Source organism: Prinia subflava, chromosome Z (genome assembly GCF_021018805.1).
Source record: "Prinia subflava isolate CZ2003 ecotype Zambia chromosome Z, Cam_Psub_1.2, whole genome shotgun sequence".
NCBI lineage: Eukaryota > Metazoa > Chordata > Aves > Passeriformes > Cisticolidae > Prinia > Prinia subflava.
In genome coordinates, this window is record NC_086283.1 from 50979974 (window position 1) to 51002837 (window position 22864).

A 22864-nucleotide genomic window follows, 5' to 3' on the forward strand; every position below is an offset into this window, starting at 1 on the left:
ACATCAGGCACCTCTCCATGTTCTCCATGATTTTGCACAGATAATGGAGGTTGGCTTAGCAACATTTGCCAGCTCGCTGGGCACCCATGGGTGCCTCCCATCAGAGCCCATAGATTTAGGGGTGTTAAGTCTCCCTAGCTGATTTTTAACCCAACCATCTACAACCAGGGTGAAGTTTTCCCTTTCTCCAGCCTTCGTCTCTTGCCTCTGAGGTCTGGGACTCCTGAGGGGTGGCCACACCAGTAATGACTGAGACAAAGAAGGCATTCAGTAATTCTGCCCTCTCTGTGTTTCCATCACCAGGACACCCATCTGATTCAGCAGTGTCCCTGCATTTTCCCTAATCTTCCTTTTGCTGCTGATGTACTTGTAGAAGCCCTTTCAGTTGCCCTCTCCAGATTCAATGCCGAATGGGCCTTAGTCTTCCTCATCTCATCCCTGCACACTCTGATGATGTTCCTACAGTCATCCCACAGGGCCTGGATTTCAGATCCCAGAAATGTCTTTCTGGAAACCCTCTGCTCATCCATGCAGATCCACTGTTCCCTTTGCCTGGTTTCCTGCTCATAGGACTACACTGGTCTTGAGCTTGGAGGAAGTGATGTTTGAATATTGACCAGCTCTCTTGGACCTCCTTATCTTCTCGAACCTTATCCTATGGGATTCTTATAAGTAGGTCTTTGGAGAGGTTGAATGTGGCTCTCAAGAAGGTCACACAGGATCCTGACTCCCTAAGACAAAGGGCTAATGTGTATGTCTCAAACAACAGTAACCAGATCGTTGTGGAGCCAACCAAGGATTGTTGATAACAACCACCAGTGATTGTTGGTAACACACTGAGAAAGAACAGGGTGTGGTTGGAGAAGGTGGCCATACAGAAGTAGGGCAGCACTTTTCCAGGACAAACATCCTTGTTGTAAGTCTTGGAGATAAGGACAACACATTGCAAGCACAGGAATGAGACTGAGAAGGGGGCATGCATGGACTACAGGGAGGGATCAAGACCACCCAAGACACCTGAAGCCCTCTGGTCCATTTGCAGAAAGGTCTGAAAGAACAGACTGTGCATGATAACTAGTTTGTATAGAAAATGAGAAAGTTATCTTCATGGCAGGGAAAAAAAGAATTTTCACAAAACCCAGGCTCGTGTGCACCCTCTGTCCCTGGACTCCCCATCAGCTGGGGCCATGCTGAAGCCAGGACTCTCTCACTGTGTCTCTCTTGCCTTCCCCCTCCTCTTTAATTCACCCCTCTCTTTCTCTCTTTCTCTCTCTCTCTCTCTCTCTCTCCCCCTCCTGCTCTCTGCCCTTTTGCCCTACCTCTTTATCCAAACCCCACTGCTATGTGCTAATTGTAGGAGATCAGAGACTAACTTGTATCCATTCTCATGCCAGGTGTGGAATTTACTAATAAAGTTTTGTAAGCTTCTGAAGACCATCTGACTTTTGTTGTTCCCTTTGACTACAAGCATCTACAAAACTTAGGTGTTCCCTTCCATTTAAAGAGTGGACAACACAATGACTAGGAATGGCAATATAATGTGTAAAAAGGCACTCCAAACTGAAATAAGAATCTTTCAAAGTAAGAGACAATGGAGGTATAACAGTGCCTTTGTGTCCTCTTGCACAGGACAATGGATCAGAGGACAATGCAGAGGACAATGGATCAACAGAATAGGCATAATTTGCGTGTCACATCCATAGCAATGGTTTATTGTAATTTGTGCTTTGAAAGGTGTGTGTAAATAACACATGACATTTCCTGTTCTTACAAGAAATTAAATCCCCTGGCAACACTGCAGCATTTTCATCTCTATTAATTACTCAAAATATATATAGCTTGCAGCTTAAAAATACTGTTTCAGGCAGCATGAGACTTCTGCTCTTCTTACGGCTGTCAAGATAAAAAGCATTTGCAAGAAAGCTTCTGACAGAAAAACCAGACAATGGCATTGCAAATATTGATGTGGAAATCCTGTCGCAAACAATGCGACCCATGTAATGTCAAATGTAAAGCTCCAGATCAAATAGGGATACTGACATAATTCACTTCCTTTTGTTAATATTATATAAAGTAAGTAGTTTCTGTTTGTCATGACTCTGTCTTTGCACTTGCCCTGCATAAATCTGAATGAAAGGATTTTTACACTTGCCTGCAAGGAGAAACAAAATCTCACTGTTTTTCTGGTTCTTGTAAACTGGGGCTTTCACTGAGAGGTTGGTGGTGAATGCTAGAATCCACCATTTTGAAAGGTAAAACTTTTTTTGGAGACTGAGAATGGACAAGGAAGATTTGATGTGGAAAGTCTTTAGCTGCTCTTCTGGTGTTTCTGTACACAAGAAAGGTATTCTTGCACATCATCTGGAGAGCCAAGTATAAGAGGAACTCTCTGGTGAATATTCTCAGGTTTCACATCCAACACTGCTTCAGTCCCTGTAGTTGCCATCCCACCTGCCTGCTCAATGATGAAAGCCATAGGGTTGCATTCATAGAGAAGTCGGAGCTAGAAGGAAAGAAGGAGGAGACACGTGATTGTCTTTGGGGTAAATGATATCAAGGGACTAGCCAAACTTTAGCATTCCTTTCACGATTTTAAAAAATCTTGTGCCAAACTTCAGTTGACCAAAGTAGCAATGTCTTTCAGACAGCCTCTCCTTCCCTCTCTTCTTCTCCCCTTCCCTAAAGCCTTCTGTTTGGAGGAACAGTGCACTGACCTTACCTCCAGGCACCACCACCATCATTTCCAAGCTGATACACAGATTTGCAGCACCAGTGAAGCTGTACTTTGTCAAAAATGTCAAAAGTGCCACAAACATCAGCAAAACAGTTAATCCAGGTAAACTAACAGTACTGGGAAAGAAAAGCTAAAACATCTCATATGGAGCCTTTATGTGTTAACTCAGAGCTTGGGATAATCATGTTATGTTTAGTCAGGATATTTTGGAGTTTGAAATTTGATGCTTCTAGTTTCATATTTCAGGATTTTATTGCTTCTCTTCAGAAATATATTTATATTCAGATAGATATTAGTGACCTAAACTTAGCTGGATAAGGCAAAATTTCCCTTTTGGTTTGGTTCCTGATATCTGTTTAAATTTTTTCAAATTGTTACCTCTTGGGATGAGTGTGTTCTGGTGGAATGCAAACTTATTTAGGACCTATGCCAAAAGTTTCCGTGTTTAAATGAATATTGATGATAGCTGGTCAGTTCTGAACAAACATTATTTCTGTAGGTTTATCTATGAAGTGCTCATGTACAACAATATTAGCACATATTTCATTTAAAGGACTCTTGACATGTACAAAAGAGGGAATGTTTTCTGGGAAAAAGGAAGTGTGACAGAATGCTACTGTATTCTGACAGAGAAGTAGGTTGAACACAGAACTTCACTGCCCCTCGTGCCTTTAGCACACTGTAACAAAACCATTATATACCACAAGTTAAATAGCACCTTCTTTCTTATCTTTAAAGCCCACTGAAGTGCTACTTCTCGTACAAGGACTCCATCTCTGAGGCAACATAGGACCAACATCTTTCACTCTTCTTCCTATTGCTTGGCCCTATTCTGGAAAATTAGGAGCCAACAAGCAGCAGTGGTATCACCATGGCACCACATTTCAAGTTTCACGTTGCTTAGCTGCGACTATGCAACTCGAGGAAAGCACTTTTTCTTCGGGTAGCAGTGCAATTGCACTTACGGATCTTCAAAGGGGCTCTGTGTTCAGATAGGTTTAGCATTTCTGCTTAATAGAGAACTATAAGCTTTAAGTTTATAAAAGATATCATTCAAAATATATCATTACAAAATATTTATTTGTTGTCTTGTCCTATAGAGTTTATTGAGCATTTAGTTTTCTTTCTTTAACTTAAGGAAGGAACTGTATGTTTTAGAGCCTACATCCATGTCATTTGCATTTACTCTAAGGACTTTTGATCAATTCCAGTAACGTTTGATTCTTTTCAGCTCTCTAACCAAATGCATTGACTGTGTTTCAGGGGAAAGATGATCAGGGTGCTTGCCACAAGGGTATTGGTTCTCCAATAAGGAAAGATATATGTGAATAGAACTATATACACCTACACTCTGAAATGGAAATAAAACTTATTTGTAATGATAGCATTTTTTGCTTCTTCCATTACTCTCTGGCAGTTCAAGCCAGAGAAATCCAATAACAAATGTGGGTTAACTCCTGTGGAAACTTTTATTTCTAGAAAGTTATGTAAGTCCTCCATTCCTTTATTCCTTTGTCCTGTTTCTCATTTTCTCTTTTCAACAATGGTTTAGTACAGATTTCAAAACAAAAAGTTTAATTTGAAGAGGATAGTCAGCAAACTCACTTTTTTCACACACAGCAAATTCCTTTTTTGTCCCTTTCTCTTATGTACAAACAGATCCACATCACTTAGTGAGGGCTTTTTAGGGTGGTGTTTTGCGATTTTTTTCCGTGGGATACTGATTCAAAAATTTAAATAATTTTTGCCTGGATAAACATGCAGACATTTTTGGTTGTATATGTTGAAGATAATTATTTTACTGTTTTTCTTTGAAGACCATTTGTATCTGCTGGTATTTTGGTAAATACAACCTCACCACAATGGAATCAGTACTCGTCTCTCCCTAAAAACTGTAGACAACCAGATATTTTGAGACCAGTATGGGAGATGGGGCAGATTTCTCCAGCCATGGAAGCAAAAACATTTGAATAGAAGGTTTAAAGTATGGTGTAGATCAGGAAAGAATGTATTCTTGGAGTCAGAACACCATGTCCAACCTATTATATGTACTATGTACTGAGCCAATGGTTTCCTAAGGATGACCTGCAGGTCTCTGTTGGTCCACAGATCAGCTGTATGACTAGATCTCTCAAAACGTATTTGTTTAGAAAGCTGATAATAAGGGTATCTGATGCTGCAGAAGAGAAGCTGAGGTTGACAATGGTCCATGGCCCATCCGTTTCAAAGACTGACTTCATTTAATTGCAGTGCATTGTCATGGTGCATTTTGTACCGGTGTCCAAATGGGAAGTCATATTTTCCTAAAATGCTGCATGAAGGCCACCTTCCACTGCAATGACCTTTTCTGATCAGGTAGTAGAAGCCTGAGTTTTCAGAGCGGGTGATATCAGCTCCGTGTCCTTTGGAAACATAAGGTAGGAAAGCCTTTTTTTTCTGAGGCTCAGCATATCCCATCGCCTGGTGGGATAACTCCAGTTGCCAGTTTAAAGTGCAGAGTTTTTACTTAGATCTGTGTTGTATCTGCCAGCTATGCTCAGGTATCTCAATGGGCTTCTATTGTACTGAAATATTATCTTCAGAAAAATTATTAAGTCCTTGGTTGCAGGCAAACCACTTCAGTATTTTGTAATATAAAAGCAAAGAGGAGGATTTCTGGCCTAAATTGGCATTACCTACATTTCTTTCCTAAATTCGATAGCTGACCATCATTTTCATTAATAATTTTTTCCACAGTAGAAGGATTACTTGTTTATTTATCTAAACTATTGCTCTCATAAAACCAGAGGTATTAGGTTGGCTAAATTCACCAGAAAGGAAATCAAAATATATACCTTTCCTTTAGGACTCTTCTGATTAGCAGGATACATGAAGATCCCACCGTACATCAGTGTACGGTGAACATCAGCAACCATGGAGCCCACATACCTGGCACCATATGGGGAACTGCCATCCTGAAAAACATAGAGTAAAGCACTGTATTTACCAGGCTAGACAATTAACAGCATGGCAAAGTGTAATTTTGCTATGAAATGGGAATCAAAGCTGCTTAAATCAATGGCGGCTTATGGATACTGCAAACACCAAAATCAGTCCTAAGCTCAGCCTTTTGTAAGATGTGATCATCTACAGGGTTTAAAGGTAAGAGTTACAAAGAGCTGCATTCACAGTATGCAAACCAGAATGCCTGTAACTTGAGTGCACAATTTGGAATCAAACCCCAGATTGTGAAAAACCAAGGGACTGAAAACTTCTTTGCCTTATCAGAACAAGCTCAAAATAATTTGATTTTTGATCTTCCACTGGTTCCTAAGCCAGTGCATGAGGAGGGATGTCATTCCACTACATGTCCAGATGGTTCCAAGAGGACACCAACTTCTACCTTCTAGCTTATTCGTCAAGTGGTGAAACTGGTCATAGCATACATTCTGCAGCTTAGTTTGGGAGACAGCAATTCATTTATTCATGAATGTAATTTTCCTTGCTCTTAGCTTAGAAATTGATGTTGTTGAAGGACAGGCCATTTTAGCAAGAGCAATCAAGGAACTATTCATGTCAGTCTCAGGCCTGCTGGTCATATAAATGGTTAGGTAGGAAATAAAGAAGACAAGCAAGGTATCTTGAACCTATATAAATAAAAGTAATATAGTAGACCAAATAAGCTCCACTCAAGAAATATGACATGTCACCATATCTTTATGAAGGGGAAACACAAAATACAGATGTAAACTGAAGGAAAGCTTTTCAAGAGAGGAATTTTGCTGGTCTTTTCATATCCCTCAATCTGTCTTCAATAAAGCTGAGGAGGAATTTTCATCTTCCGAGAACATTACTAGAGACTGAACTTCATGAACATTTAATACGCATATATGTTTTGTATTACAATGAAAAAGTCTGAAAATATCTCAGCATGTTTTTCTGTTTGGATCAGTTTCCTAAGAAAAGATCTTAGCACTTCCTACAAAGCTCATCCTGTACTCATCCTAGATCTAGAAAAATACATTGAAAACTTGTTCAGCAATGCCAGCTCCAAGACCTTCAGACACCACAAGTTAGTCACCTTTCCCAGGAAAATCGTAAGTTTGGCTGGGGAAAAAAATCCACAATTGGAAGGAAAATAGCGAAAAACATAATTCCATTTTGAGATCGCTTTTTCAAATTGTTCAATGTGACTATGAACTTTTGATAATTACTCTCTTTTAAAATGGAGAAAAATTCTCATGAAATTACACATTATAAAGCAACAGAACACTAGGAAGTTAAGTCCTGTACTGCTAAATATAAGACTTGGATTTTTGATATAGCTGATAATGAAACTCGAAAAGAGATATATTCTAGGTGATGTAATAATCCTTGTTCAACTGTAAATATATTGGTTTTCATGATTCGTGTTATACTCATTAGGAGAACTATGAAAAATTCAGAAGAAAACAATGCAAACTAGGAAAGACTGATTGATAAGACACAGCCTAGAGCTTTTACATTTAGTTTTGTTTAAATCTGGTCCCATTAATTGTAGGCACAAGTGAACAAAGCTTTTAAGGATTTGGTCCCTTGTTGTTCATGACTTATGCTCAAATAGCTACATATTTAGGTTTCATATGATAGCTTCTCCATCTCAGAGCTGTTTGTACTTGTAAAATTGCAATTGTAAAAATCTGACATTGGGAGAAACCAAACAGCTTCAGAGGTATTAAAGAGAGACAAATACAGGTTTTCAGTTAAAGTCTGGGAAAGATGTTGTTATAGTCTCAAATTACGTTTAAAAATACAATCAAAAGAAGAACTTTATTTTGTAGTTTTAAAAGGTAATGAACTAAGTCTTAAAAACAGTGTGTTGAACACTAAGAAAAGCCATAACATATTAACAAGCAGACTGCTAAGGATTGCTTCTATGATATTATCAAATAAGGACTCTGTAAACCATAGATATGAAATTTAGAGACCATGAGCTGCACAACTGAGCCAGGTTTGGATGATTTGACAGGTTTGGAATGTGCTGGATTTCCTATTCAGATGCAGATTATTTACATAATTTGTGTGTCCCTGGACAGTGTTATGCGAAAGAGGCTCAGTGGGTTCCCTTCTAACTCAGGGTATTCTAAGCTCATGAGATGCCACTGACTATTTTAGTTGCTTCCTACCTAGATAGATATTCATCAGCTAGAGACACAGTACTGAGACTGCGCTGAGGAAGATACAGAAGATAAATTCATCCCTTCTCATAAGGTTGTCACTTTACCCAGATATTGAAATAGAATTTTTACATCTCTTAGCATACAGCTGTCTGCATGGGAAGAATAAATACTCCTTTTAGTTAATGAAATGTTATTTCTTGTTCCTCCAGTTTTGTTGCCCATTCATTTTTTTACAGATGAGAAAGTTAATAGGTGTTGCATGCGTGCTGGCATATTGCCCAGGCATTCTTCTCAAGCAAAAAAATAAAGCATGAATGCTAGGCATGTTCATCCCAAGTCCTCAGTAATGCCAAGCTCTGTGTTTGCTCAATAACCACTTCTGATTGTTCAGTTGATGCCAATGAAAGAGTTGAACCTTCATGTTCCCTTGGTCAGCATCCATGATGTTTGAGTAAACTTGTGGCTACCCTCTGGTTTATCCCCCCCCCCTTTTTTTTTTTCTTGACACAAATGAACCAAAATTATTCATAACAGATAGGTCCTGTGATTTTTTTCTTCACATTCTGATAGAAGTCAGTTTTTCATTTATTTCTTCTACTGATTTCTGACAACCCTGTTCTTCCACAGCAGAACAAGAACGGGTTTTTCTTAGATAAATATGATGACTAGGAGAGGGGGGGCAAGACATTTTTTCTACAGTCTACAACTGCAACACCCTACATCCCTTACTCTACATACAGATGTGGTGACAAAACAATGATTTTACCAGCTTTTTAGCATCCCTCAGACACAGTTTGGCTGATGCTTCATATTGAAATGTGCTGTTGAGGGCAAGTGTTTAATGGCATTGCTGAGACAAATCCTTAACCAGGGAGTCTCAGTTGCATAGCTCTCAGCAGCAGCAAGCTGTGATGAGACTCATCTTCTCTTGTGCCTGGATGTAGGAAGCAAAGATAAAAGTAGGTGTCACAGCAAAGTGTGACAATGCCCACAGGATGTTTCAAATTCTACCATGGGTGAACCATTGCCAGAGAGAAGCTAGGGCCTTGCAGCCATTATGGGAGGAAGAACATGTGTTGGGAGGAAATATAGTAAAATTTGTGCAGAGACAGTTTCTGGCCCAGAAGTGCCCACTGGGCATTGCAGACTGGAGTAAACCTGTTGCATTAGAGGCAAGTTTGCAAACACAAGCTTGCTCTTCAAACTGGTTGAGCAGCAGTATGATTTTCTCATGCTTAAAAAAAATAAGCTTCACTCCCATAGCAAAAGAAATGTGGTTAGACATGTTTCCCACTACATGATAGTAGGAGGAGGCTTAGGCCTGGCCTGCAGAACATCAGCATTTTTCTAGTTCTTTTTATTCAGAATTGATGCCTTGGGTAAATGGTAATCCACAAGACACTCTGAGGGTCAATGCGGCTTTGTAGTCCAAATTGTCTGATTTGGGACACTGCTGTTAGATAGTACGGGGAAATCTCTCTTCTTCTCATAAATGGTTGATTTTTAGTATTTTATTGCTAATGACAATTATATAGAACATAGGACGAGTTGTGAACAACATTCTACTTTTGTTTCCCTGTTTTATTTTTAACTTTTCAGTTTTCATGGCAATGTCAGAGTCATCTGAATAGCATGTTGACTAAGAACCACAGAAAGAAGTTAATAGAGGTAAGATCTAAGGAATAAAAATGCATAAAAGTGACAAATAGCTAAAACGGATGCCTGGTCTCTTGGCTTCTAGTGGCCAGAAGAATACAGGGTGAATGATCTGACCAAATAAGAAGGTGATCCTCCATGCCCACACATCAGTTCCTCCTCAAATCATGGGCAAGGGATATCCAGAAGCCCTCACTACCCTTCTGCATGCTGGAGTGAAGGGGACAAAGACTGAAACTGTGGAAATCTCCACCTGGCTCCTGTAGGGAAGGTAAGAACATCACCAATGTGGCTGTAGCTGGTTAGGCTTACAGATGAGGCCAGAAAGCACATTTCATGCTAAGGAGAGATTCCAAAACCTTTTCTCTCTAGTCCTCCCCACAACACAAATACTATGTCCTTTCCAAATCAAGGGACTGAGCTGTCTTGTTTCCAAAACTCGGGTTCATAACAAGCTTCAGATGGGCAGGGTACTTCCTTGTGCTTGGTGACCATAGCTTTTGTGCCTCAGCCCTTCTCATGCAGACAACTGTACATCTCAGAGCAGCAAAAAATGTGGTTGTTCAGCACAACTGGGTTACCCAAGTAACCCATGCACTTCTGTGTTTTTGCTTGCTTTAAAGCAAGAAAAACATCTGCCAAATTCTGTTGCATTAGACCAACAGTTTCAATAGGTTTTCATCAGAAGATGCACAGGTTTGAGATAAAATAATGTTTGCAAACAAGTTTTTTCTGGTATGTCCTAACTTAAAGATTTAGTGAGTCACATGATGGAGCTGTTCTCATTGATCCTGCGGGGAAATACCTCTGTCTGGTCTTTCCACTATTTGAAATCTCTTCAAACAGTGAAGAAAAACTGTATTTCCTAGTTGCCTGGGGTTGATGCATTTGTTTAAGAGTTTTACTTTAAACAACTCTTTGGTGCTTTGCAAAAACACAAATTATTAAATCCAGTCCTAGTGCTTTATACTGAATACATAGCATGGTACATTGTGAGCAAAATGAGAAGCACAGATATTCTCCACTTTCCCTGCTGGATTAGGTTTCAGGAAGTATGAAATTTGTGTCATGGGCCTCCTCTCTCACAGCTGAATGCAGACTTTGAAGTCTCAAAATAATCTCAAATATTCAAAGTTAATATATTTAGAATGCTGTGATGTGACATTCTCTGTAGCTACAGTCTGGGTAATATGAAAAGGTGGGTTTGATATTCAGTCAGTAGTCTTGCAGCTATAGCTGATATGGTAAATCCAGATTTTTTAGGTCAGAAGGAGGAGTTTATCATGGGACCATAGTTTAATTGCTTACTCATTATATTTCCTTTTTACAGCATCCTGAGATTATTACTGAATCCATTTATTTAACACAAACCATATTACAAGTATCCTTGACAACTAATAGCTTTAAAAATATCTGACTTTTTTAATAGGAAGAGCTTTAAAAACAATTTCCTGACCAAATTAAGTCCTGAGTTGATCCACATCACCATATTTCATTATGAATTACTCTTCACATTGCCACACTTTCTGGAGAGCTTCCAGCTTTCCACATAGAGAGTTCATGTTCTGTCCTCCTATCATTGATATGTTAATACAAAACTGTATTTGTCCAAGCAAATTCATCAGACATGGGATGTCTTTCTCCGAGGAAGTTCATCAGACATGGATGTCTTACTTTTAACCACCAAATAAAGTGAAATTTTGCCTCACAGTTTGTTCAGGTCTTCTCCCCAACCTAGAGGTGGGTTCATGCTCCATATGAGGCAAATAGACCTTGCAAGAATGATACTGCATTTTTCAGATGCAAGAGGGTAAAGGAAGGAGAAGGTGATGCCACCCAGATTCCTGCAAAAACCTTCTGGGCAGCACATGGAATCTAGTCCTGAATGCCCAGCTGCACATATGACTGAACTGCATGTTCCAATAAAGCCAGAAAATGAGGGTATCCGCAGATTTGGCGTGCACATTTCCAGAGCTTTGCTGAAAGAACTGGTTTTTCAGCACATTTCCCTTCACACACACACAAAAAAGCTATGATTTTATTCAACAAAATCTAAGTTAAAAGATTTCAGGATCCCAAAAAAAAAAAAAAAAAAAAAGGCTCCAATAGGTGCATCTCAAAAATGGACCAGCTGGTATGAAAGGGTTACATGGGTCTGAACTCAGGAAGACCTTCAAATCCTTTTCCATCAGCCAGGACTGCATGGAATGCAGTGCTTGCCAGTGCATGGTGCATTGGGTACAGTGCTAATTCTTTCTTACCTCAGGGAATTTCTTCTTTTGCAAATACTCTGTCATTGCAGCATCGAAATACTTTGCATAACCTTCATTGAGACTGTATACCTTCCCCTTCTTCTTGATTTTAACATCTCTGTCTACCAAAATAAATTCACCAAGACCCTGCAAGACAGGATAATATATTAGCAGGCAGCAGAAAATTTTGTTGACTTTCTGTAACAGTGGTCACAGTAGACATGGCAGAAATTCTAGTACAGTTTGATCCTTTCAGCACCAGTGTGGTGTACAACTTCATAATATTTCAAAAAGAGCAGAAAACAGAGAATTTGCATTAAATTAATGAAAACTTGTCACACTGGTACTATAAAAAAATCTAATTGGACTAGAGTATCGAAAGAACACCAATCAGCCCTGAAAGCAGATGGATCATGAATCTCTGTCTTCAAATCATAAGGCTGTAAATTAAGAAATTATACTGCCTTCTGATTTTCGAACTCTTCTTGCCTGTCTTGTTTAAATATCTTAAAGAGAATGTGGTCATCTACACCCATGTGTTGCTGTCTGCAGTCTGATTTCAACCTCCACCTTTGACTTTGTCTCAAGCAGAGCAGTTCACCTCCCAGTTCTTTCCAGTTGGAATGAGATTATTTGCAAAGGTTACAAGATGTTTCGATAATAATTCATCCTTTTATTAAAAAAAACAAAGCAACCACAAAACCATAGAAAAATCGCTATGCTATTCCCCACATCTAATTCTGGTTTAACAAATGAATGATCTTTCTACATTCCCACAGTTTTCCTGGGCACTGAAGAGTGGTGCTTGTTCAATTGTACAGGCATTGTGCTTTTGCAAATTTTTGGGTATCCACCTTAGGGGACAGCCATAAAACTCTGCACTCAGGAAATGAAATATCACTTGGCTCAAGCTATAGAAAAAATGGTCTTTGCCTCAGGCTAAACAGTGAACATGCTGATGTCCTTATTCAGACAGAAAAATCAAGAATTAAATAAACACAGATTCCTTTAAGTGAAGACAAAGACACTGTACAAATTAAATTGTCTTAAGTGTTGGTTTGAATGAAGAGGGTTTCAAATCCTCAACTTAACTGAGGATTTAACTTTTAATTTCACTCCTACTGAGTAGGCAAAAAACAAGCAGGTATTGCAACCAACACATTTATATATTATTAAATGCTTGTAAAGAGAAGGTGGGGTGCTCCAGGACATGAAAAAAATAATTGCATATAGTAGATAGATTACAGAGACAAGGATTAACAAAAACAGGTAAAGCTCTAAAAGACCGTGGCAATGTGATTAACCACCATGACTGTACCGGATCGAGCATGAAGCAGTCCACTCCTTGACCTGTGGAGAGGGCAACCAGTGTGGCACTACCATACAGGGCATAGCCTGCAGCAACAATATTGCGTCCGGGCTGTAGAGCATCTTTTTCAGAGGGCTCATCATCTGTTTCCTAAGGAAAAAATATCGATGAGCCAAAGGTTAAATTCTGACAATGAACAATAAAAACAACATTTCATAAATAATGTGTGACAGATTTCCTTTTTCTGTCAATGCAGGCCTTTGAAACAACAAAACCAGAGATTGCTCCCCGCCCTCCTTGTTCAGGGCAAGTTTGGTACAGGCACATGTACATGCTGGGACAGGATGTTGAGAGTTTGCTATCTTATACATGTCACGCTATTGATATGACACATGCCACAAAACTATCCCTTGGCATTATAGCCCCAGCTATTAAATGAGGATCATCAGAAACCTGAGATAGAGCAGAGACACTAATTTTCTGTAAATGTAACATGAGCTATCATACTGACACCCCTCAGAGCGATTAGCTGAGAGACAATTGCTGTAATTACCATTGCAGAAAAATGCTTCCATAGTACAGAATGAAAGGGTACATATGGTCACTATGATGGAACCAAGTTTGTGCATTGGTTTCTGCTAGTGAAGGGATGCATAACTGAAGAGATATAAACGTTCATCTATTATATACAAATGTTCGTCATATTATATACAACACAAAAAATGTGTTTGGTTATGTAAAGTGTGCATAAGTGCAGGTACTCCTCTATAACTCCACATAGAACATTCAGATGGCATTTCACTTCAAGCTTTTAGTTCAATTTCTGACACTTGTATTTTGATTTGGAATTTTGGTTGTCATGGAACAATAGTAGCCCATGCAGACATGGTGCAAATACTTCCAGCCAGCTCTAGGGGCGTGCCTCAGCCACGGCTTACAAGAGTTTGTCTGGTGGGGTAGGTAAGGAGGACAGCTAACAGTACTTGGGAAGGCTGGTTCCAGCCTTCGTCTCCTGCTACTACAAAATGAGGATAGCAATGCTTACAAGTTCTCCAGTTGTGGTGGGTCTTGTATGGATGTTTTTTGGTGGTGGTCCTTTGGAAATTTAAATGAAAACCCCCCCTTCCTTCAGGCCATGGCATAGTATTTTATTGTTCCTAACTCTGACAGTTTTTCAGTGATTGCACAGGCTTATTTAGATTGAGAAGCAGCTCAGAAACAGCAGGTCTAGCCTTGAATATCTGATTTAAAAAAAAATTTAAATCTGTGAAGACTGTCTTGTGTAGAAGATAAAATATTTTCCTATCAGGGTCTTAGCAAAGTACTCCTATTCGTCATTGTATGCCAATACCTTGAGGAAAACTGAGATGTGGGACACCAAAATGACACCTATCTTGGTACATGAAGACAGTTATTTCACATTAAAATGTTTTCATTTTCAGCTGAAAGACTTTGTTGCTTAAGTTACTTCACTTACAGTTTTTAATTGTATTTTGTGCAAATCTTTTTAGTACTACTTCACCAAGTCCTTCTGTGGAAATAAAAAATCCAGCTGACAGCCCTTCACTGGAGCTGAAATATGGCATGAACAAGTAAATATATGTGGTACTCTGTCCCTTGAAACTATGTCAAGCTGCTTATTCTGAGAGGTTATAAGGCAGACAATGAAGGAAGACTAGTTTAAACATTTGTTTCCATATTTCAGAGCTTCAATATTGAGTAATAGTAGCCAATACTTTGTGAAACAATCCTTATAGTACCAACTATTATGGCCTAGGTAGCATTATCTCTTTTGAAAATGTACCCCTATGGCACACATATCTCACCGTTAAGACCAGTGGTTGCCTACAGCAGACTAATTATTTGCAGCATCAAACACAGAATTAAACATTCATTTAGGCAGGTAGTTTCAAACATATTATGATTGTCATAGCTTTTTGTATGCTCTTCTCATTAAAGAAAAGATAATTTTTTATGAACAGAGCAAAGTGATTTGTTTTCTAGAATACGGTGTATATACAATACATGGAACTTTGCATTATATGTGATATTGTTTTAAAAATTTTTTTTATGAAATAAGCTTTTCAGTCCTATTTCTTAAATGCATTTTCTATGTTAATATGACTGAGAAATTATATACTTGTTGTCTTGTTGATTATAAAAAAACCAGAGGAATTCCTCCCTCAAGGCATAGGCAGCTGAAGTAAATTCCTCCTGAATTCACTTTTTTCTTCATCCTTATTCACAACTGTATTTTGAAGAGCTAGCTTCCAAAATGAAGGAGAAAAAGTTTGAAGCAAACATTTTGCAGAGCTCGTTAGAATGTGAAAAAGCTACCGATCAGCTGATACTTCAATGTTAGGACTGCAGGAGTTTTGTCCTGCCAAGTACCATGTACTGTTAAACAAACCAGGGAATTAAGCTGGACAGTACACTCTGATAATTGCTATTTTCTCTTTTTTTCTGGTGCACAGATGGATTTCCTGTCCATTATATTTTGACTATAATGGTGGTAGTGAAATGCCTTTGGAGGTCTTTATGCAAAGCAATAAAACAGACAGATGGATTGCCAATAATGGGTTATTGTGACTCTGTCATTATAACTCATAATTGGTGCAAGGCTGATGAAACAAAGGCTGTAGAGTCTGGCTATAGCAGTACCCTCAGGTGATACCTGACTTTTAAATTTTTTGTTTGTGATTTGCCTGACATCACGTGATGGAATTCTCATCAGCACTGAGAGCAGCACTAAAATGACTTGATTTCCAGGTCTCCACTTGTATCATGTGTTTTCATGAGTAGCTTTTGTGTTTATACTGAATATACTGATTATATTGATTTATACTGATTATACTGAATTCTCACACCTTCTCTGTGAGGGAACACATGAAGGGAAGAACATTGTCCCCATTACAATTAAGGGTAGCAAATAAAATACATCAGAGGCATTGGGCAAAGTTACAAACCAAAACTAGAGTGAAACGAAGCAAGAGAGTTTCATAGCATATTTTGCAGAATGAATTAAGGATTGTAGATTCAGCTCAGTGGCATGAAAACCTGGGAAGAACCCAAGCAAAAAGTATTTACTGTCACCACATCCTGACACTTTGGCAACTGAGATCCCCTCAGTGGCAGCAGCTGTCTTGGTCCAATTCCCTGCTGATTCTGCAAAGCTCCTCCCTCAGCCCCCCTTTTCTGGTGGCTCTGATTTTCAACAGCACTGCTCTGGTCTCAGAAAGCAAAGGCCAGGTGGAAAAATCAAATAAAGCTGAGATAGCATTATTTCCTTATGGGTTTTCCTAAGAAACTGATAGAGTACTTTTCTGACATGAGGAAATGGTCCCTCCCACTGTGGTAGAGGCTCTGCATTGGGAGCAATCAGATAACTCTTTTCAGGGTTGAAATGTGTTGTCCGAGTCTGGCCTTTCTATAAGAGTGCTTATGATCTGTTGTGTTTGTTTGGGTGTTTTGGTTTGTTGGGTTTTTGTTGTTGTTCTTTTTTGGTGGTTGGTTTTTTTTTTTCCTAAAATGAGCCAGATGTCTCTGCTTTGGAGAGTGTGCCTTTGGAAATTAAGTTAAGGTGAGACAATGTGAGAAAATCAGCCAAGAGCTCATCTCACAACTGGTATATGCTAAGGTTCATCCTTTGGAATCACAATGGTTCTACCTTTTCAAAAATATTATTCATGAACCTTAAATGGCCTAAAATTATGTTTTCTTTCTTAAGTGATATTTACCTACTGGAATAAACATTTCACTTTTCTTCTTCCACATTACCTTTCAGTAACAATCAATAAAGCACTTCTTAATAGTTTGAAAGGAAAATTCAGCTATTGTCTACTGCAAATATGGAGCTGCTGTTGTCATTTAGGATATCTTTGGAAGGTAACTGAAAAGGGTGGAGGTCCCTCTGCTTAACATAAGAGTATCTTCATTTGCTCGAAGCAAATAGCTTCAAGCTTGTAGTGCGTAGCATCTGAGTCTGCAAGGACTTCTTTGAAGCCACAAGTACTGTAAACTGTTATTTCGCAACAGCAATGGCTGAGGGTCTCCCACAGTCATATGACCGTGAGCTCAGGCTTTGAAAAAAAAAAACAAAAAACAAAAAACAACAAAAAACAAAACCAAACACCAACTGCTGGGAGATTAGCAAACAAATCACAAGACTGGGCATGACCGTAACTATTAGTGTTTGTGACTGGCCGCACAGCTGCTGCTCTGAGCAGCCCCGCGGGAGCAGACGTGCCGCCCGGCCCCGGTGGGTTGGCTGACCGCTCCCTGCAGCCCCCTGCTCCCTGCAGCCCCCATCCTTTCCGTGTGACGGACCCCCCCTCACAGGCACAGCAGCCGCGGCGGGAGCGGGGCTGCCAGCCCGCCGCAGGCGTGTCGGCGGGACAGGAGGAGCCGTCCGCCGGCACCCGGCACTGCACCAGCACCACTGCAGGAGCTCAGCAGCCGCCCTGGGGCTGGGACCGCTGCAGCTGAGAGCCCTCGTCTGTGGAGGAAGGAAGTGCTGCCACCGAACGATTCCATTGAGGCTGGGTGTCCCCTTCCTGTGGATTCAGGCAGCGTTTCGGCACACGTGAATGTCAAGTGCTCATCTACTCTTTCTAAGGCTCCCTTTTGCCCAAGACACCCAACGGACCGTGGGAAGAAACTAGGCAAGGTGATGAACTCAAGATATTTTGCTTCCACCAAGTGGATCGTGGATGTGCAATTTGCTCTTCTTACCTTTTTGTAGATAGCAAATATTGTTCCTATTGGTGCCAAGCAGTCTATATTGGATGAACCGTCAAGGGGGTCAAAGCACACCACATATTTACCCTGAAACAGAAGTGGCAAGGGAACCATTTAATGACAATGTTGTTTCACACTACTATTCCCTCTTACTTGAGAACTCCCAGGTTTTTATCCCTGCGTTTATCCCGCCCAGCGTGCCTGACACGGGAGGCTGCACTGCCGGCCCAGCTGGCCCGCAGCACAACACCGACCCTCCAAGGGAAACAGAGAAACTGGAGAGGGCACGGCTCTGCCCAGGCAGCGCAGAGGACCGAGGGGAGCAGTCCTCTGCTGCCGAGCAGGGCAAGAAATGGTTTAAAAACAAAAGGAGTGACTCATTCTGGAAGCAGCTCTCGAATGAATATGTTTTGTTCTGCTACTTTTTGCTGCGAAAGAAAGGTTTTCGCTGTGTTGTGAGGTTTGAGGGTAAGAAGGCAGAAAGAAAAAGGGTCTTCGGGGAAGGGCAGGTTACTTCAGTGTGAACAGTAACCCGCTGTAATACGATCCCCTTCTGAAGGAAGCCTGATGAAGCAGTCTGGTGTTTCCTTTGGACATGTAACATAAAACTCAGTTCTGCCAGCCTCTCATCTCATTTTATCTTGCTAAACACTAATGTAATCTAAAACCATCACACCCGTGGTCAGGGAACGTAATAGTACACTTAAAACTGGGATTTGGGATGTGTTAACAAGCTTAAAAATAATTATTCTCCCTCCCTTCACAAAACTTCAATAATCATTTTACTCTCCACATCTCTTTTAGCTGTTGAAATCATGCCACCCACTACAGTTATTAATCAAAACAACGCAGACACGGTGCAAATTTTCCGAATTCCCCAGGGAAGGGTTGGGTTCAGGGGCCAGGGCCAGGTTTCATACTTGAAGCAAGAGTGCCACCTGCTGCTGCCTGAGCCGACACCCCCCGAGCTGCACAGACCCGCTTGTCCTTCGGGGTGATGATGGCCTCCTTGTTCTCCTCCGTGACCAGGACGCAGGTGCTATAGGAGGACTGGAGCATGTTAATCACCAAGGAGTTGGATAATACATCCAGCTTCTTCACCTCATCACCAGTCACATTCACAGTGCCAGCTATACCAAACCTACAGAACAGTAAAAACGTCAAGAAACCCGAAGGAGTCCAACATTACAGGTTTTTAGGAAAAAAAAAACACCAGGTCAAGGTTGTTCCTTCCTCTGATCTTCCTACACCTTTAAATAATCTTTGGATGAAACAGCTGAGATGCATTATAAGACTGTTGCTGCTGCTAGAAAATAAAAGCATGTGTTTTGAGGCCTTACCTGGGTCCTTTTGCTCCTGTGTGGATGTTCTCCAGAAGCAGAGCCTACACAGCCCAGGTGGTAAGAGCCAGGCTTCCCCAGCAGCCCCATGAACCAGCTGCAGTTTTGAGGAAGCAGAAAGTGCAGTGAGCATCTGCAGAATTTTCTGCCACTAGCTGGTCAGAACTCCATGATGGTCCTTCAACCCACATTCACTCAGTCCCCTGGCAGCTCCAAATCAGGACTTTAAAGATATCCCCAGGGAATCTGCTATATGAAACTGTATCTCAGGGCCAAGGTCTGTTTTATTCAGTGATCCTCAGCTGAGCGAGGATGATGTTTTTTCTCCCTATCCCAATTTTAGCAATATGCTAATGACATAGTATAATAGTAAATATGTTTCTGAGACTTCCAGTTGAAGAAGCACTGTTTAGACCCAATGTGCATGTTCTGGGCATCTTAGAAATACAAAAATCATACAGGGAAAAGATACAGCTTTTTAAGGGAAATCTAAGGGAAAATTAAGGGAAATTTAAAAAGGGGGTGTAGGGGGTGCTGGGGAAGAACAGAGGCGAAAGAAGCAAGTAATTAGTCCCTAGGATGATGTTGGTCAGTGGCAGGCCTGAACTGGGAGTGGTGTAGGTCTTTTACTCAAAGCGCAAAGCTGCCTGTGCTTTTCAGAGGTATTGAGTATTTGGGACACTTTATTTTTGAGTGCCAAGTTTAATATTTTTAAAAAGGACCATGATTTTCAGGGAACGGTTAGTACCTACTCTCCAGTTAGAGTGTTTTCAGGCACAATCACAGCTCAAGTCTATGACCTGGAAAAAGTTATCCTTCACTTTTGAACTGAAAATTTGTCAAAAAATTCATGTTTAGTGTTTTAACATTAAAGAAGTCACTTACAGTCTCCTACTTGTAGGGACAAGAAAAGCCAGAGCCCTGTAACTGCACAAACGCAGATGGATGCAAGCCACTTTCACAGTGGTTGAAAGTCTGCCATGGGAATTCCTGAAATGTCATGGTTAGTTTCAGTAATTTGAATGGTGCAAGTTACTCATTTGCATGTTTGGATACTTTAGATATTTCTGAGTCAACATCTGAAGGTTTTTGTTTGCAAAAAGAAACATTTGCTCCTTAATGTAATGGATGGCTTGGGTTTTGGTTGGGGGTTTTTTTGGTTTTGTTTGGTTTTGGTTTTGGTTTGTTTTGATATGGGTTTTTTTGTTTGCTTTAGTTTTTTCTTAAGGGAAAGAAGGATTATTATTATTATTGTTATTATAGGTTATTCCACCTCTAGCCTATCAAACAATTTCTCTGCTGTTACAAATTATTTCAGAGATTGCCTATATAAAGATGAAAATTATGTAAGAGCAACCATTCCTTTAAGTCAAGGAGGCAAAATTACTCCGTTTCACCCAGTAAGAACAGAGACAAAGCATAGTTTGGGGACACAGGAGTCTCATAACTGTGGTTCACTTTGAGTATGTTTCATGTCCTCTCTAGTCACTATGGTCCTATAAAGTGAGGGCAATAGTTCTGAGACATTGAATTAATAATTTTCCATGATGATTGAGGACTTGGACCAAATAATCAACAGAAGTAGAAAATCCACCCCCGACCACACCCCCCCCCCCAAACCCTAGTGTTACACATTTTGGTGTTTCTATGGAAGGGGAAAAAACCCTAAACTCCTGAACAAATTATAATGTTGACTTTTTTTCACAGATACATTCCTGATCTCTTTCATGAATGCAGGTCTAAGTACACACTGAGGCATGTTCAGAAAAATATCTTTCAATACGTATCAAGAACTTTCTATTTTAAACGCACAATTTCATTAGGGCATTCCATATCTCTGAACTCCTTCAGATAGATCATCATTAAAAGACTTAAACTGATGTCTATTGCACTTGTCCATGTGGAACGGCTCAGTACTTTCCAGGTTTTGGTATGGCTATTTTTTATTCCATCTGTGAAAGCACTAGATACCAAATTGTTATGTTTGTTTTTCCTCCAAGGCCTTTTGAGATTCCCTGCCTGAAACCCTGCATGTGGGATACTCTTGAGGAAGGAAAGAGAAATGCACCCAGGTATGGCAGCGTATGGAGTTTCTCGCAGGGCTGTTGCTTTAGAGCATTGCTTATACAGCAGACAGGCAGAAAACCAGCATCCCAAGATAAGCCAAGCCCTGATTTGCACGGTTCAGCAGAGGGCTTGGATTTAGCAGAAAATATCACAGCAAGATATTTTGTGTTAAAAATATCATGGTGTGATTTTTAGCAAATTCACAGATTTAAAAACGGATCACTATCAACAAGTACAGGAGATATCAAGGTGAGCAGTGCGTTGAAGTTTTGTTCTCACTGACATTTTTAGAGTAAAATATTACAGAACAGAAATTAATTTAAATGTCTATCTTGCACCCAGTATTAAAAAGCTCCAGAGAAAGAGAGGTCTCCTGCATCCCACTCCTGATAATCCAGGCTCTGACCTTATTCAGCTTTAAAAAATAGGCACTTCCAAGGTACTTATGAATCCCTGCCCGCCCCCCGGCCTTGCTGTGCAAGTAGCTGTCTGTCTGCCTCCTCTTCCTCCCTGTGGAGCAAGGTAGGACTCACATGTGGGCCAGGCCAGCCTTTCTGACGGCGGCGGAAATGGCCTTTATGGCAGTCAGCATGGAGTTGAGCAGCTGCGTCAGCTCCCCCGTCGCTCCCCTCACGCGGCGCCCCTTCTCCATCACAAACCGCGTCAGCGTCAGCATATCTGTCTCGAAGGGGCTTCTGTCGGTCATTTCTGCCGGGTACCAGAGCCTCTGTCTGCTTGGCTGGACAAGATGCTCTCTTGCTGTGTCGAGATCCTGGGTGCCTGTTTTATTTTGAGGCAAAGCCGTGTTTGGCTGCGTTGCTGGTCAGAACTTACTAAGATGTTTCTGAGACCATGTGATTGAGTGCTCAGAATAACTGCACCCCAGGCTGGCTTCATGGCTCCGCTGGGATGCAGGAAAGGAGCCTGAGACAGGACTGCAGCTGAGCAACTACTGCTCATCTGGTCCTCCCACACACTGAAATTAGCCCTGTGCAGATCTTGTTACATATTCTCACTGTACATCACACTGATTATAATGCAAAACTCTCGCTGGCCAAGTTCTTGGAAACAGCTTTCCTGTAGTTCCTGCTCAGCAATGGGCTCAGATAGCCAAGGCTATGTTTACAAGGCACCAGAAATGAAAGCACCAGGCATCAGTAACCATGTGTGCCACAGTGTTTCACAGCACTGTGACTCCAGAAGAGGAAGTTCCCTTCCCATAAGCCGTGTTTTTTCACTCTCTTTTGGCCTCCGCCCTGAAGGAGGGTTTTGAAGGAGTGCATCTAAACACATTTTTGTAAGAGTGTTTTATGTTTCTCATTGGTCTGCTGCAGTTCCATTTTAATGATTTAATTCCTGGTCTGGGTTGTTTGTAGTATTATAGTGCTTGCATGAATGAGAAGTACTGGTTCATTGTGGCTTGACTAGTTACAAAGTAATTATGTCTTCAATAATTTACCAATAAGACTTCTCTGATTTAAGCATGTCAGTGGAGTAACTCACAAAATGAAATTTTATGTTAGCTTTCATGTTGTAGTGCACCATGTAAATATAGGTATGTACAAATTTGCAATTATGCTGTCAATAATTCCTTACAAGCAATATTCTTGGAGCACACAATGCCAATGTGA

General features: G+C 40.5%; 1 protein-coding gene across 1 annotated transcript; it reads right to left on the minus strand.

Annotated features, from left to right (window-relative positions):
* Window positions 1-1696: 1696 nt before the first annotated feature.
* On the minus strand, window positions 1697-22183 carry LOC134564588 (fructose-1,6-bisphosphatase isozyme 2). The gene is made up of 7 exons (XM_063423486.1): window positions 21767-22183; window positions 18805-18967; window positions 17821-17913; window positions 13099-13239; window positions 11790-11927; window positions 5569-5688; window positions 1697-2503 (listed from the first exon to the last, which is right to left on the minus strand). The coding sequence occupies exons 1-7, from the start codon at window positions 21937-21939 to the stop codon at window positions 2309-2311; spliced, it is 1023 nt and encodes a 340-aa protein (XP_063279556.1). The 5' UTR covers window positions 21940-22183; the 3' UTR covers window positions 1697-2308.
* Between the last annotated feature and the right edge of the window lie 681 nt (window positions 22184-22864).

Bases quoted from the DNA above. Each gene is read 5' to 3' on its own strand.
- LOC134564588 (XM_063423486.1), bottom strand. From the start codon at position 21,939: ATGACCGACAGAAGCCCCTTCGAGACAGATATGCTGACGCTGACGCGG. The intron at 13,240-17,820 runs GTAAGAAGAGCA...TTTTTTCCTTAG, and splicing joins TATTTGCTATCTACAAAAAG to GAAACAGATGATGAGCCCTC. The intron at 5,689-11,789 runs GTAAGAAAGAAT...TATGTTTTTCAG, and splicing joins AAAAGAAGAAATTCCCTGAG to GATGGCAGTTCCCCATATGG.